Source organism: Stomoxys calcitrans, chromosome 5 (assembly GCF_963082655.1).
Source record: "Stomoxys calcitrans chromosome 5, idStoCalc2.1, whole genome shotgun sequence".
Classification (NCBI taxonomy): domain Eukaryota; kingdom Metazoa; phylum Arthropoda; class Insecta; order Diptera; family Muscidae; genus Stomoxys; species Stomoxys calcitrans.
The window spans coordinates 161,057,001-161,071,120 of NC_081556.1; the positions used below are offsets into that span (position 1 = coordinate 161,057,001).

A 14,120-nucleotide genomic window follows, 5' to 3' on the forward strand; every position below is an offset into this window, starting at 1 on the left:
CGAAAATCCACTTTTAGATATGACATTCACTGCAATTGATAACCAGGAAAATGGATTATGATGCATCGAAAGGGATAACAATTTCAGTGAGTTGATGGAGAAAACCAACCAAATTGGAACCGGAACAAACTAAAAACTAACTGTTCCGAATAAAGTTAAACCCGAGGCGTATTTAATACGCTGGCCGCATCAGCTGCCATATAGACCGATCTCCCGATATGGAGTATTGAGCCCATAAAAGCAGCATTTTCCATCAGATTTTTATGAAATTTTAAACAGTACGAGAAAACCAAATTTGTTAACAAGAGGTTTATCCCCACGATAAATTAATGTTCCGGTTGGCTTACACAAACTTTTATTCTACGATAAACCCGCCCTAAAGACCAGAACTGACTTCGACTTTTCATCTGAACAACTGTCGAAACACATAAAAAAAATGGTGACGAAGATAATGTATACAAAGCAGTAGCGACATGTCGCTGCATCAGGAAAAATTTCACACAATTTTAATAGTGCGTTAGTTACATACACAACATCAGAGTTGCACTAATCACTGATTTTGACTGATAGTGCACTCAATATTTCGTTGTTGGGCAACTGATCCTGCCTGTTAAATTTGTCTTGCGTACAGCTGCTAACAGCCTGTCAGGTTTGACGGTGTTAAGATGACGGCGGAAAAGTAAAACTCTGTGTATAGTGAAAACAATTATTTGTTTGAAACAAAAACATTTTATTGCCGTCAAATTTCGCTCGCGAAACATTTAAAAATTTCAGCGGCTATTCCGAAACTAGAATAGAATACCAACCCTAAATCATTGTTCCAAGTTTCGAAATTGGGGTTTCCTCCAGCATCCTGCATTCGTAAATGCAAAAACTCGACTAATCGATTGGGTTCGACTAAAAGTTCGACTACCGCATTTAGACTTTTTTACTCACAAATCGATTACTACATCTTAATCGATTAGTCCAAATTTATCGATTAGACGAGTTTAAGATTCCAATTCGTGCATTTCTTGTCGTTTTCTACGTATTTTTTTTTTGTTTTAATTTTTTTAATTTACCATTTACCACTAGAAGAACTTGGAACGATTTCTAATCCAGAAGACGAGCAAGTTACTTATTAAGGTAGGAGCATTCACAGTAAATTGTAAACCTGGGGGGTGATTTTTCTTTAATTAGTAGTTTGTAAGTTTCCACCTTTCAATGAATCATTTGGTTGATACGTCAAATAAGAACTCTAAAGTTCAATTTATTAATCGTCTTTTGTTTTACACTTGTGGAATGCCGGGGCAGAGAATGGCGGTAGTTAGGTCGTTAAAGTGTTGATATGACAATGAATGATGACACGGCCTAGTAAGACAAACATGAAAATGGAATGGCGAAGAGGCCTAGATTCGTTTTTATGGAGTGTGGGTGAATCAAGAATGGAGCTGCAGACAATAGACTATTATAAATTGAGCACATTCCTGCATAGTTTATTAATTTTACTTAAGGAACGTACACCCTGGCCGCAAATCAATGGCATTGGTTGGCGGTTATAGGCATACCCCTGTAGTGGATAATATGATGTTATTTGCTTTTAAATATTTTATGGGGCTTTCTAATTTCTTAATTTATAGGATATTTCTTTTCTTAAAAAACCACACTAAAGATGGATTCCCCAAATGATTTCCCCGGTGCTTCTGGATCGTCTGGAAATACCGAGTAAGTGTAATATATATTTCTATTGTTGTAGTAAAGATCAAATCCACAAATTTGTATGCTGCAATTTAGTTTTGAATTTAAAAAAATATGAATAATATTGCATGTAGTTTTCCCGTTTTACCTCCACCACCATCTGCCAATTCACCGAATTCCTTTCCCACCAGCAACAACAACCAACAAAATGCAGCTTCGAAACGTTTGCAGCAAACACAGGCGAAAGTCGATGAAGTCGTGGGCATTATGCGTGTCAACGTAGAAAAAGTGCTGGAGCGCGATCAAAAGCTGTCCGAATTGGGCGACCGAGCGGATGCCTTGGAACAAGGTGCTTCACAATTTGAACAGCAAGCTGGAAAGTTGAAACGCAAACAATGGTGGGCCAACATGAAAATGATGATCATTATGGGAGTAATTGGAGTGGTTCTTCTCATTATCATCATAGGTAAGATGTGTACATTTTGTTTAGATTTAACTTTAATGGTGATAGAACATAACCTTGGTTTCTTTGGGTGGGTGGTAAGAAAAACAAATCGGAGAGCATATTACAAAATTCATATCCCGGTGCATATTTTATTGTAATTACAATATTTAGGAATAGCTTTGACAAAAATGGTAGCCTTAAAAGTTTTATTTGATTCTCGCCCAGTTAATATCTTCCCTTTGAATTTTGTGTTTCACATGCAAATCTCCTAAAAATGTTCAAGCAATTAACCCATCATGCCATTCATAAATATGCTTTTATTGTGTTTGCATACTTGGCATGTTTTGCCTCATCTTTCAAAGCGATCGATATGTATGAAACCTGGCTCAAATTTCTGCGATAGCTCTAACTTTCGCTTGACTAATCAGGCCTCTCAATGGAAAATGGCAACTACGAACAACGATTAAAAATCTGATGTCTTATATTGTTTCACTCTTAAGAGTCGGCCAAGATAGGAGAAAATGAAATTGGCGCAACATGAAAACTGTGAAAGAACAAATGTAAATTAACAAAAAGAAGCTAACAAGAAAGTTAACAAGGGTTTGGAAAACTAAATAAAATTTAAGCAAAACATTCTCCACCTTCGATTGAAAACTAGCTCAAGCACTTTCATTGTTCTCCTTATAAATTCTCTTCACTTAATTTTCATCGTTTACATCTGATCTTTGCACTTTGTGCAACTTTTACAAACCACTCTCTTCATGTACTCTCCTCTCATTTCAAGTGGACGAATGCCATATTAAAAAAATTTTAAACAATTAAACATTACAACAAAAAAAAAAATGATTCTCGCCCTAACAGGCAAACAAATTAAAAATAAAAAATTCGGCTGAGCCAGCTCGAGCAATGAACGGTTCCCGTTGTCGTTACGTTCAAAGCCATCAACAACTTCCAAGAAATCCATCGCTACAACAAACACATGCATTGGAGAACAACAAAGAGTCGAACTTGATTAATGTTGCATGCATTTCGTACAGACATTTTTGCACTTTCTTCGAAGCAAATAAAACCTGTCAATGTACGACCTTTGAAGCGCCCCACGCCTAAAGATTTTTAATGATGACCAAGAGGTCGAAACGTGTTAGTTCATGGTTATTGTATCTCCTATAGATTTCATCATTTTTCCATAGCATACAAACTTTTGATCATTAAGCTCATCTCGAAAGAGCAATTAACACAAAATTATTTGTGTTTTTCACCAGAATAGAGTATACTGCCTAAAATGTATATTAGAACGGCGTAACACAAACATAATGCGAATCCCATGTCAGCCGGTTGTACGTACCGGATTGACTCGATGGATTCCTTCATCGGCAAGATGTTGTTGTTGTTGTAGTAGCAGTGTGTGGTACACTGAGGCGGCAGCCCTTGCCGATGAAGGAATTCATCGGGTCAATCCGGTACGTACAACCGGCTGCCATGGGATTGATGTTGTTGTTGTAGTAGCAGTGTGTGGTACACTGAGGCGGCAGCCCTTGCCGATGAAGGAATTCATCGGGTCAATCCGGTACGTATAACCGGCTGCCATGGGATTGCATCGGGATTCATCGGCAAGATCTACCGCCTTAGTGTACAACACACTGCTACAACACGAAAGCGAAAGGATTTCGTCCCATTAGTCTGCCATCCTTTCTGCTGAAGGCTCTAGAGAGGTGGATAGAAATTTATTTTAGGGAATAGATTCTTGGAGATCGTCTGTTTTGGGAACAGCGTGCATATAGTAGGGGGTGCAAATCTACTGAAAGAGCCCTTCACGACCTCGTCGGCTACGTAAGAGGTGTTTTATTTACCCATTATGTGGATTTTCCTGGCGTGGAGAAACCTGGCGTTTCTGGACACAGATCCAAATTTGGTCTGATCTGTACTATGTTCGGTTCGGACGATGAGAGGCCCAGTGCAACTCACTGTTTCAAACATCATCGAAATCTGGTAACAAATCGGGCTTTTGTGGGCCTAAATACATAAATGGGTAGATCGGTCTATATGGCACCTATATCCAAATTTGGTCCGATCTGGACTATGTAAAATGCATAAAATACTACATAAAATCTTTATTTGAATCGATAGAACGGTCTATATATTTTAAAGTTTGAAGATTATTTCATGCAACCGACTGCGCCTCAAATGGTCCATCCGCTTAGTCCAAATTTGGCATACTATTTCCAACATTTCGGCCGTTATCTCATGAATAAATGCTTCAATGCTGTCTTTCATTGTGTCAATTGAAGCGTTTAAAAGCACTAAATCGCACGATCTATTCGGCCAATTGACCGGCCTCGAACATGAAATAAAATCTTCACCGAACTCGCCTCTCAATAAGTCGCATTTTGCACCGTCTTGTTGAAACCACAAGTCAAGCTATTGCATTTTGGGCAAAAAAAAGTTGGATATCATTTCACGGTAGCGTTCACCATTTACAGTTACGTTACGATTCGCATTATCTTTGAAGAAGTACGGTCTAATGATGCCAACAGCTCATAAACTGCAACAAACTTTGACTTTTGCTTGATGCAATGGTAGCTCTTGCAATGCTTCTGGCTGGTCTTCACTCCAAAATCGACAATCCTGCTTATTTACGTACCCATTGAGCCAAAAATGAGCTTCGTCGTTAGAATGGAGGAAGCTCGGGATGAACTTTCTTAAAAGTGTTTGATAATAAAATTAAATAATTTGCAAGCGTTGTTCGTTTGTAGGACGATTCATGGTTAAATTATAGACCAAACTGAAGATGTTTGACAGTGAAACAAAACATGAAACGTACGTGAGCTGTTTAAACCAGTATTGCCAAAAAGATAATAGCTAAAAATCGCCCTTTATATAAACAATCATATATCTAATAACTTAATACATCATTCACTAGCCCAACTAAATAATGAAAAAGTTTTATTTACTTAATAGTTTTTGTTTGTTTCATAGCTTTAAAGAATTGGTTTGAAGATCTAGGTGAAGGATTATCGGTGTTTGGTAGTAGTCTAGCCGCTTATTATATTTTCCCCGAGGTTTACGTTTGATTTTCTTCTCTAATTTTGCAGCTAGTTTCTATTTTTGAAACATAAGAAGCCCAAAGAAGGCAGCGCAGGAACAAATAGAATTCTCACCACTATTTTTAGATATTAGGATGGTCATCCCACTCTCTTTTACTTCAGCCACGAAACACAACGCGTCAATTTATACAGTTCTAATGTCAAGAACAAAAAATACATGTTGCACAACAAGCTCACCCATCATTTTCTTATATTATAGTCTCACTTATGCCATCTGGCGGCAGTGGAAGCAGCAATAGCAATCAATTACCAGCTCCAGCCCCAACATCAGCACCTCATACATAAAAATGTTGATGATTGAAGTGATTTACCGCAAAAAGCCAACCTCACAGTCCCAACCAACTACTGCTAACACTACTACTACTGAGAGAACCTTAAACCAACGATGAAAACAAAAAACAAAAACAACAACAAAAGGGAACATCTACAACAGACTAAAATTTTTAAAATACCAATTTGAGATGCCAAACTGGAGCCTTATTTACAAATTCTTACAATTTACAATTTTATACAAAAACAAAAAGGAAGAAAAAAATCAACAAAAGTATTTACAACAACAGTCCTATATACATACATGCATATATATATATACGTATATACGGTTGACGGTATAAACTAAAATGTAAAGAGAAGCACAACTCTTCAAAACAACATATCAGTCCAATCATTTGTAAATCACCTGCATTCGCCACCGCCGCATCCAAGCGATGAGCCTGAGGGGTTCGTAATTTCTCTGTTATTTCCTTCATTTACCTATGTAGGTATGTAATTTCTTTTATGAAAGTATTGTTTCAACAATCAAAGAGCCCCCTTCTTGTTAAGGGATATAAGCACACTGTCACACACACACACACACACCTACATGTGTGTGTGTGTGACACATTATCTTCATTCAATTGTATGGTATGATTTAATACAAAAACAAAAAACAGAAACAACAATATGTACTATTATTATTATCATTATTATTATTACTACTACTACTATGATTCAAAAACAAATAAAATCGTTTGTGAATGTTTATGCATATATACATACATACATAAAATATAATACAATTATTTAATAAAATGTGTGTGTTTTGTGTACCACCACCAGAAAACAAATCAATGCCGTCTCAATATCCTCGTTTTTGTTGATTCATGACACATGTAGCAGAAGTAGCCAAACAAATATCATTTCGCCATATAGAAATAGAGAGTAGCGTAAACACTGTTTAGAATCCAAGGAATCGTTTGCATTCAGCCTATGTACAATGCGGGAATCGTAGGCTGCACTCTATAGAGGAGAGAAGAGAAGACAATGCCATCTCGCTGGCTGTCTGCAAGAGCACACTCACAAATAGCACAGCTATGAATGCACCAATCAACATCAGATTTACAATGGTCACTTGGCAATTGAAAGAGAGCAGCAAGGTGAGTACCAACACACAAACCATTAAGCATGCCAACGAGCTCAACAGCAGCCATCCCACGCAACGTGTGATATCCAGCTAAAAACATCACACATCAATGTTTGTAGAAGGGCTTTCACAATTTTACCTTTGCCAAACCAGCACCCACAAATGGGAGAAATGCTATCAAAAGAGACACAATTCCACAGAAGATGGCCAGTTGTGTAAAAGCATAGGAGTAAGTCAATCCTGCGACACCAATAGTTACGGATTCGAACTTAAAGTATGAAAGATGTCAAGGAAGAATGTGCAGCATATCAAAGACATTAGCTTACCGCAAGTGCTGCATATAAGACTTGCAGCCATAGAGATGCACAACCATTCATAAATCTTTGCAGGACAATAGCTACCAAACCCAAAACTGACAGCCATAGACCAGCAATTTCATTGTCATATAACACATTTAAATTTCTAACAACATTTTAGTTATATTAGGAAAAAAAAAACAAAAATTTTTGTTAATTTGCATAGTCTTACGCACAGTTGACCCAGGCATAGACATTGCAGAATGGATGCAGTAAAAAATGCCAAAGTAAAAAAATAAACCAATGTCAACATTTTCAAATGAAATATATTTTTCAGAGCAACTTGACATTAGATTGATAACTACGCAAAATTCCAGTATACGTACAAACATTTATATTTTTTTTTGTAAATCCCAACTAATGCAACGCAATTATCGCAACCCTAGGCCTTGTGCCGGCAAAATATTTGGCCTATCAATAATTTTTATTCTTCTGACTGTTATACCCTGGCTATTGGTCAGTTTAAGGTAAGGCAGAGAGAGATACAATATTATAATAGTACATGACCGTGCCATTTTCCTTCAGAGGTTTAAATGCCGTCTTTTTTGATGAGTCCTTACTCCTATCAGCCTCAATTATAATGATGAGCTGCCTGATAATATTGGCCACCATGGATTTGGCTGACAAACAGATACCTTCAGTTGTGGAATGGCTTCTTACATTTCTAATGGTATTTTTAATATTCATTTGGAGATTCAAGTGTGATTGTTGTGTCTTTTAATTCTTAGATAGCGGCGGTTACTTGTTGGTCATTGAGTCTCATTGATGGTAACACATTTATGGAGTGCATTGTTTTATTGGTCTCTGTGATCCTTTTTATGGTGATTTTAAGTGCCCTAGGTGCTAAATGTCCATTGGTACGATAAACAAGGAATACAAGTGAACATTTGTTAAATTCGCCTGGGACGAACCATGAACATAATTTTTGGCGGATGTCAAAATTGTAATCTGCGACAAATGCTAAATCACGAAATGTTGATCTGCGACGCCATAAAGTGTATATATTCTTCATCGTCTGGATATAGATCAATCTAGCCATGTCCGGCCGTCCGTTTGTCGAAAATACGGATCTTTAATTTTATGGGTAGGTTGGTTAAGATTGTACATGGCAATAAGGGTCCGTGTTTTGTTATATCTGTCATATAAACCGGTCTCCCGATTTGACTCCGTGGGCCTCTAGGCGGAGCAATTCTTATCCGATTTGACTGAAGAGTATAGTTTTGTTTCTCCAGGATCCTCGTATAACCCTAATCGGTTCAAAACTTGATATAAGTACCATGCGAGCCGTTCGCCCAATTTAATTTCTTAAGCCTCTAAAAGGCGCAATTATTAACCAATTTGGCTTAAATTTTGAACGCGGTATTTGCTACTTATAGCCATGACAAATATGGTCCATATCGGTCCATAACTCGATGAAGCTCCTATACACAGGAAAAATTAAAAAATCGGTTTCAATCACGAAATTAATTGATCCTGATGATATCAATTAAATAAAATTGCATATTCAATTCAAAAAATAATTGAAATTTCGAATTATCCAGTTAATGGATCAACTAAAAATATTCAATGTTATATTAAAGCGCACAGAAAACAATTTTTAATTCAAAATTTTATTGAAAATAAAATCGTATTCAATTAAAAAAATACTTAATTCCAAAAAATCATTAATTCAATTATTTTTTTAATTGAATATTATTTTTTATTTTCACTTTAGTTGTTTATTCTCCAAAGTGGAGTCGATCTTAATGACCATGAAAAGTATGTTAAGTGCAAAGATTTGATTATTGAAAAGTTACTGAAAAGAAATTGCCTAATCAACAGATCCTTGGACATAGATATAGCAGCCATTGCTATACGTTTCGTTTCGAAAGGTGGCTAGACTCTCTTGTTCACTACCATCGCTTTGCCTCTATCCACATAACTGCCGAGGCTCCCGGTTATGCGGCTAATGCAATTAGCATATGTGACTTTTAAAAGCCCACAGAGAACAACACCCCCATTCACCTGTAGTTCAATACCACATTCATGAAACTTTCTTTCCAAATCTAATTTTTCTTCAAAAAACAGTCGTGATTGAAATTTTTGACAATTTTAATTGAAAACTCAATTGATTCATTTAATTTTTTAATTGAATGTGAAACAATTTTCAATCACAATCGTATTTATTTAATTTGTTTTAAATTTTAAGTTAAATATAATAGAATTATTAATTTTTTTTTACTTAAATATGATACTTTTTTCAATCACAATCGTGTTTGAAAACTTTGTAATTTTTAATTAAAAAAATTAACTTGTTTAATCATTTTTTAATCGAATCTGAAGAATTTTTCAATACAGTGATTGAAAATTTTATCTTCTCCATACAAAAAACTTAATTGTTTCAATCATTAGTTACGCCCTATTTTATTTTACATAGCACAAATCACCGTTAATCGGTTATTATTATCTGCATGTTATCGATAACTATTCAGAACGATTTTGCGTTGAAATTATATCCAAAACATCTGACCTGCACTTGATACTAATAAAATAAAACTCAGCAAATATATGCAATAGAGCCTTTAATTGATTTTACTTAACCTCCTGTCATATGATGCTTAAGATAAATCATAAAGGCTATATTGTTCCCTACGTTAAAAATGGTAGGGAGATTTCAAAGAGCCCTACCTCCCACATTTCGAAAAATCTATGGCAACCGTTTTACGTAACACACCACTACGACAACAACAACAAATGTTTGAAGCACCCCTACCCGACTCCCGACATTTTTTGCAAATCCTCCGCGGGGGAGTTTTTGTTCTTAGGGGTGCCCATAAAATGTCAATCACTTTTGTAATTGGATCAATTAAAAAATTAATTAAAAATTTAAAAAAGTTCCATCATTTCTTAATTGAATTAATTAAAAAAATTAATTGAAAATTTCAGCAGTTTCAATTAAAATACTAATTGAATCAATTAATTTCGTAATTGAAACTGATTTTATTTTTTCTGTGTTGGGCGCGCCGTTGATTTAGGTGTAACATGGTTAACCTATGGAACACGAATTTTAGGTTTATGTTTGACTGCCTAATCACTCCATAAATTGTAACGGAAAATATTGTTTCCCGAATTACAAAAGAATGAGTAGCGAGGGGAGTTTAGGTCTAGCTACTGACACATTTAGACTAACAGTAATTAATATAATTTTATTACAGCGACTTTGTGAATTACATGCATTGGAGAAGCAAACCCAACAGAAAAACATTTATATAGAATATGTTACAATTAGAGCGATGCTAAAGAAGCTACTCCGTATGGAGCATTCCACTATTCGCAACATGTGGAAGGGCCCGGTAGCTCGCAGCTAAGCTTATCGTAATAACAATGAACACCACACAGATCGGAACTCAAAGGTCCAGCCTGTGTGGTGCTCATAGTTATCCCGTGCGGAGTCTTCTATGTACAGAAAGTATCAAAATTTCAAGCGTATAGGCTTTTTCAAAAACGGACAGTGCTGTTGAGTCAAAAAAAGTTTCCGGTTCAATTAAAAAAAAAATGACTAAAAGAGCTTACTGCCTACATCACTATTTAGTTTTTCTTTTTAGGTATGTTCGCGTACTTTTCCTGTAATAATTTGCCAGTAGAAATTTGCAAGAGAGTAAGAACAGCTTTTTGTCTATTTTGCCATTTACTTGAATTAAACAGCTTGTTTTCATAAAGCAACTGTTCAACGATGCAAATTTTTACTGGGAAAAAAACCTCCAGTATAATTTTTTTTAAGCTCTCAATTATCAAACTCTTAAAATGTTTGCTCGCTCTCACGCACTCTCTTGCTCTCTTCTGTTGGCAAATAAAGTACCCGAACGACATCCAGTAACAATTTGAACAAATTTTTGAGTACACCAACACACTTTTTATCACTCAATTCGTTCGCCTATTCAATAAAAAAACAGCTGTTTCCCCTTTATAAAATCAGCTGTTTTCAATGAATTAGGGAACGAATCGAGAGACAAAAAGAAAACAAGTGAGTATTTTAGGCCGTTGTTTAATTAAAAAATATACATTTTTGAATCACCTTTTATACATAAACATTTTTTCAGATTCCATTAAAAAACCAGTAAGGAAAGGCAAAAGTCGGGCGGTGCCGACTTTATAATACCCTACACCTACACTGTTAATGCTTAATGGGGACTATATTTTATTCTGAACCAATTCTGAGGGACCTCAGCGGATGTATTCAGATGGGTTAGTTAAATTCCTGTATTAAATTTCGACCAAAGCAAATGAGTTCAAAATGTAATAACAACGGTTGACAACAAATTACTTAAAATCTGACAAACATATATATGGGAGCAACATAAAAATCTAAAAAGATTTTGACCAAACTTCTTAGGTATTGTGGTAGTCATTGAGGAAAGCGTTGTGCACAATTTTGGTAAGATTGGTCAAAAAATGCGTTTGCAGTGGCAGTGGTAGAAGTGAGAATCAGGCGATGCACATATATGATAGCTATATCTGAATCTAATACAATTTGTATGAAATTCGCCGGTAATACTAATAGTAAAAAGAAAATCCTTCTTGCTTAATTTCGAGAGAATCGCTTAACAAATGACCATTTTATTGCTGTATTATTCCAAATCGGACGAACATATATATGGGAGCTATATCCAAATTTGAATCGATTTTTATGAAACACGCCAGTAATATTGGGAGTCAAGAGAAAATCCTTCCTGCCAAATTTCTAGAGAATCGGTTAACAAATGACCATTTTATTGCTCTATTACTGCAAATCGGACGAACATATATATGGGAGCTATATCCAAATCTGAACCGATTTTTTCCAATAGGCTTCGTCTCTAGGCCGAAAAAGATGTCCATACCAAATTTGAAGACGATCGGATGAAAATTGCGAACTGTAGTTTGTACACAAATTAACATGGACAGACGGACAGACAGACAGTAGGACATAGCTAAATCGAATCAGAAAGTGATTCTGAGTCGATCGTTATACTTATCAATGGGGCTATCTCTCTTCCTTTTGGGTGGTACAAGCAAATGCACAAAGTTGTAATATCCCGTACCACAGTAGTGGTGCAGGGTATAATGATTGAATCAATTAATTTTTTAATTGAAAATTTCAATCACAAGTCATTCAAAGAACTTTTCAAATGTGATCCATGGCGGAATGTATACATGGTTCGGCCCGGCCGAACTTAACGTGCTTTTACTCGTTCATTGTACCTCGTTCGTGTTTGTAAAAATACGCATATTTACGCAGGATTTAATTGTCATCTACGCTTCATTTTTACTAATCTGGTGGTTTGTGTCGCTGGGATTGGCTATTGTGATTTTATGCCTGATATTTGCCGCAGAGAAGCATACATTGGCGATATATCTGTTTGCCTTTACAGTGTATCCTTTTTTACTTTCGGTTTGTACAAAAACCCTTGCTATTATATCAAATGTTGAATACCTTCTTTTTTCTGCTCCAGTTTGTAATCTATACAGGAATGCTAATAAGCAGTGGACGTTTTAATGGCAATTCCCTGACGCAATGTGTTGCACCTGCTCGCAGTGTCTATTTCCATTTTGTGATGCTATATTTGGTTACATTGATGGTGTGGAGAGAATCTCAAGGTGTTGGTGGCTATCCCAAGGGCAATTGAAGAAAAATGAAAACGCTTTAAACACCTTTATTGTTGAACTTAATTCTTAATACATATCGCCTTTCTAAATCCTAAAGATATTCAAAAAGTACCACCGCATTGACGAATAATGTAAGGAAAATTAAAAACGCCAAGGTGATGTAGAAACCCAAGTAAGCTGCCTCGTCCTCGTAGAATATTAGCGAGCCCAGGGATCTAGCCCATACTATGATAAACTGTAGAATAGGTAACGAAAGTAAGAAGGTAATCATTTCGTGGTCTCGCTTGATGTTGCAAGAACATTCGACTTACAATCGACACGAAAAATGTCAACAGCAATGCAATACTGATTTGCACATGTTGATCATCAAATGACAGAGTCATCAGCAGGCAGATGGATGTTAGTAGGAAATATCTCATCGTCCACAATGTCAAGTACAAGGCATCCTGTTCCAACTCCAGCTAAAATTGTTCGAATGAAGTTGAGAATTTAACACTATGACGTTGGGCCAGAAACTTACGTGAAATCTTAAAGCGACCAAAAGACTGACAAGCATGACACATGATGTTAGTCCAGCTGCCATAGCAATGCGTGATGTGGTGGATTGGGCTATGGGTCTGACCAAAATTGTTGAACTTAATTCCATCTGAAATAAATGCTCGGCTTTCATCATAATTTTGACCAACTTTAGTTACTAACCGTGAAAATAATATAAACCACTGTGAGGAATTTGCTTTTGGGCCTGCCACTGTGCAACAAATACTGCATTGGCAGCATAATGAGAAAATTTGAAAACATTATTGCCAGCGTTATAAAATTATATCGCTTTAGCAGTTTAGGCAAGTCTTCTCTAGAAATGGAAGAGGTAGGATTTAATACCTAAAGATGTATGTCACAGAACTTCATTGTGACTCACTGGTTCATGGTTATGACAATCCATTGGCAAATGCTGCATGTTACCATTGTGGCTGCCAGTAGATATACTTTGCATATGAATGAAATATGGGCTTTTCTTGAAGCTCTCAGCGATCTTTCTGCAACATCTGCCATATTTTGTAGGCCTATTTAAATTCTCTATTCAAAGCTATATGTCATGAATTTGACAAACGTACTTCACAACTTCTTTTGATATTAACCTAAAATATTAACTCACAGTAGACTAAAGTACACAAAAAAAAATGTTGCCCATATATGGAGTGAAAAAGAAATTGAAGAGTGAAATGAAATTAACGCGCTTTTATTGCGGTGGCACAAAACTTTTGATTTCCGTTATCCTTTTTTTAAATGCAAAATTTTTTACCAACTCAAACGTTTTTCTAGAAGAGAAATTTATAAAATTCTAGCTGTGTCGATGTGCTTCGCTACACCCTAATACAATTGGATAGCCCAAAAAGTAATTGCGGATTTTGTAAAAGAAAGTAAATGCATTTTTAATAAAACTTAGAATGAACTTTAATCAAATATACTTTTTTACACTTTTTTTTCTAAAGCAAGCTAAAAGTAACAGCTGA

General features: G+C 35.9%; 4 protein-coding genes across 8 annotated transcripts; 2 read left to right on the forward strand and 2 right to left on the reverse strand.

Annotated features, from left to right (window-relative positions):
- Positions 1-973: 973 nt before the first annotated feature.
- On the forward strand, positions 974-6,297 carry LOC106084584 (synaptobrevin). Of its 3 annotated transcripts, none has more exons than XM_013248392.2 (4): positions 974-1,125; positions 1,620-1,704; positions 1,812-2,143; positions 5,426-6,297. In XM_013248392.2, exons 2-4 carry the CDS (start codon positions 1,652-1,654, stop codon positions 5,509-5,511), a joined length of 471 nt encoding a protein of 156 aa, XP_013103846.1. In that variant the 5' UTR covers positions 974-1,125; positions 1,620-1,651; the 3' UTR covers positions 5,512-6,297. The 3 variants fall into 3 exon arrangements, with proteins under 3 accessions (XP_013103846.1, XP_013103849.1, XP_013103847.1); XM_013248395.2 differs by lacking the exon at positions 5,426-6,297 and adding an exon at positions 5,215-5,419; XM_013248393.2 differs by having other exon boundaries at positions 975-1,125; positions 1,869-2,143.
- On the reverse strand, positions 6,233-7,236 carry LOC106084583 (uncharacterized). The gene is made up of 5 exons (XM_013248391.2): positions 7,161-7,236; positions 6,955-7,090; positions 6,768-6,896; positions 6,566-6,718; positions 6,233-6,504 (listed from the first exon to the last, which is right to left on the reverse strand). Exons 2-5 carry the CDS (start codon positions 7,003-7,005, stop codon positions 6,367-6,369), a joined length of 471 nt encoding a protein of 156 aa, XP_013103845.2. The 5' UTR covers positions 7,006-7,090; positions 7,161-7,236; the 3' UTR covers positions 6,233-6,366.
- Positions 7,237-7,257: 21 nt separating this feature from the next.
- LOC131997768 (uncharacterized) lies at positions 7,258-13,284 on the forward strand. 3 transcript variants are annotated; one of them, XR_009398406.1, is made up of 5 exons: positions 7,258-7,451; positions 7,510-7,654; positions 7,713-8,068; positions 12,242-12,394; positions 12,456-12,705. XR_009398406.1 is itself a non-coding variant. In XM_059369320.1 (5 exons), exons 1-5 carry the CDS (start codon positions 7,345-7,347, stop codon positions 12,627-12,629), a joined length of 708 nt encoding a protein of 235 aa, XP_059225303.1. In that variant the 5' UTR covers positions 7,261-7,344; the 3' UTR covers positions 12,630-13,284. The 3 variants fall into 3 exon arrangements, 1 of the variants encoding a protein (XP_059225303.1); XR_009398407.1 differs by having other exon boundaries at positions 7,713-7,927; XM_059369320.1 differs by having other exon boundaries at positions 7,261-7,451; positions 7,713-7,841; positions 12,456-13,284.
- LOC106084582 (uncharacterized) lies at positions 12,641-13,712 on the reverse strand. The gene is made up of 5 exons (XM_013248390.2): positions 13,526-13,712; positions 13,309-13,459; positions 13,130-13,255; positions 12,921-13,070; positions 12,641-12,844 (listed from the first exon to the last, which is right to left on the reverse strand). The coding sequence occupies exons 1-5, from the start codon at positions 13,657-13,659 to the stop codon at positions 12,701-12,703; spliced, it is 705 nt and encodes a 234-aa protein (XP_013103844.2). The 5' UTR covers positions 13,660-13,712; the 3' UTR covers positions 12,641-12,700.
- Positions 13,713-14,120: the final 408 nt, after the last annotated feature.

Coding starts and splice junctions, on each gene's coding strand:
- LOC106084584 (XM_013248392.2), top strand. CDS start 1,652: ATGGATTCCCCAAATGATTTCCCCGGTGCTTCTGGATCGTCTGGAAAT. Junction 1,705..1,811: donor GGATCGTCTGGAAATACCGA/GTAAGTGTAATA, acceptor TATTGCATGTAG/TTTTCCCGTTTTACCTCCAC. Junction 2,144..5,425: donor TCTTCTCATTATCATCATAG/GTAAGATGTGTA, acceptor CTTATATTATAG/TCTCACTTATGCCATCTGGC.
- LOC106084583 (XM_013248391.2), bottom strand. CDS start 7,005: ATGAATGGTTGTGCATCTCTATGGCTGCAAGTCTTATATGCAGCACTT. Junction 6,897..6,954: donor TCTTATATGCAGCACTTGCG/GTAAGCTAATGT, acceptor TCATACTTTAAG/TTCGAATCCGTAACTATTGG. Junction 6,505..6,565: donor CATTCATAGCTGTGCTATTT/GTGAGTGTGCTC, acceptor TCTCCTCTATAG/AGTGCAGCCTACGATTCCCG.
- LOC131997768 (XM_059369320.1), top strand. CDS start 7,345: ATGCAACGCAATTATCGCAACCCTAGGCCTTGTGCCGGCAAAATATTT. Junction 7,655..7,712: donor GGCTTCTTACATTTCTAATG/GTATTTTTAATA, acceptor TTTAATTCTTAG/ATAGCGGCGGTTACTTGTTG. Junction 12,395..12,455: donor TGTATCCTTTTTTACTTTCG/GTTTGTACAAAA, acceptor TTTCTGCTCCAG/TTTGTAATCTATACAGGAAT.
- LOC106084582 (XM_013248390.2), bottom strand. CDS start 13,659: ATGGCAGATGTTGCAGAAAGATCGCTGAGAGCTTCAAGAAAAGCCCAT. Junction 13,256..13,308: donor TGGTTTATATTATTTTCACG/GTTAGTAACTAA, acceptor CATTTATTTCAG/ATGGAATTAAGTTCAACAAT. Junction 12,845..12,920: donor TGACATTTTTCGTGTCGATT/GTAAGTCGAATG, acceptor CCTATTCTACAG/TTTATCATAGTATGGGCTAG.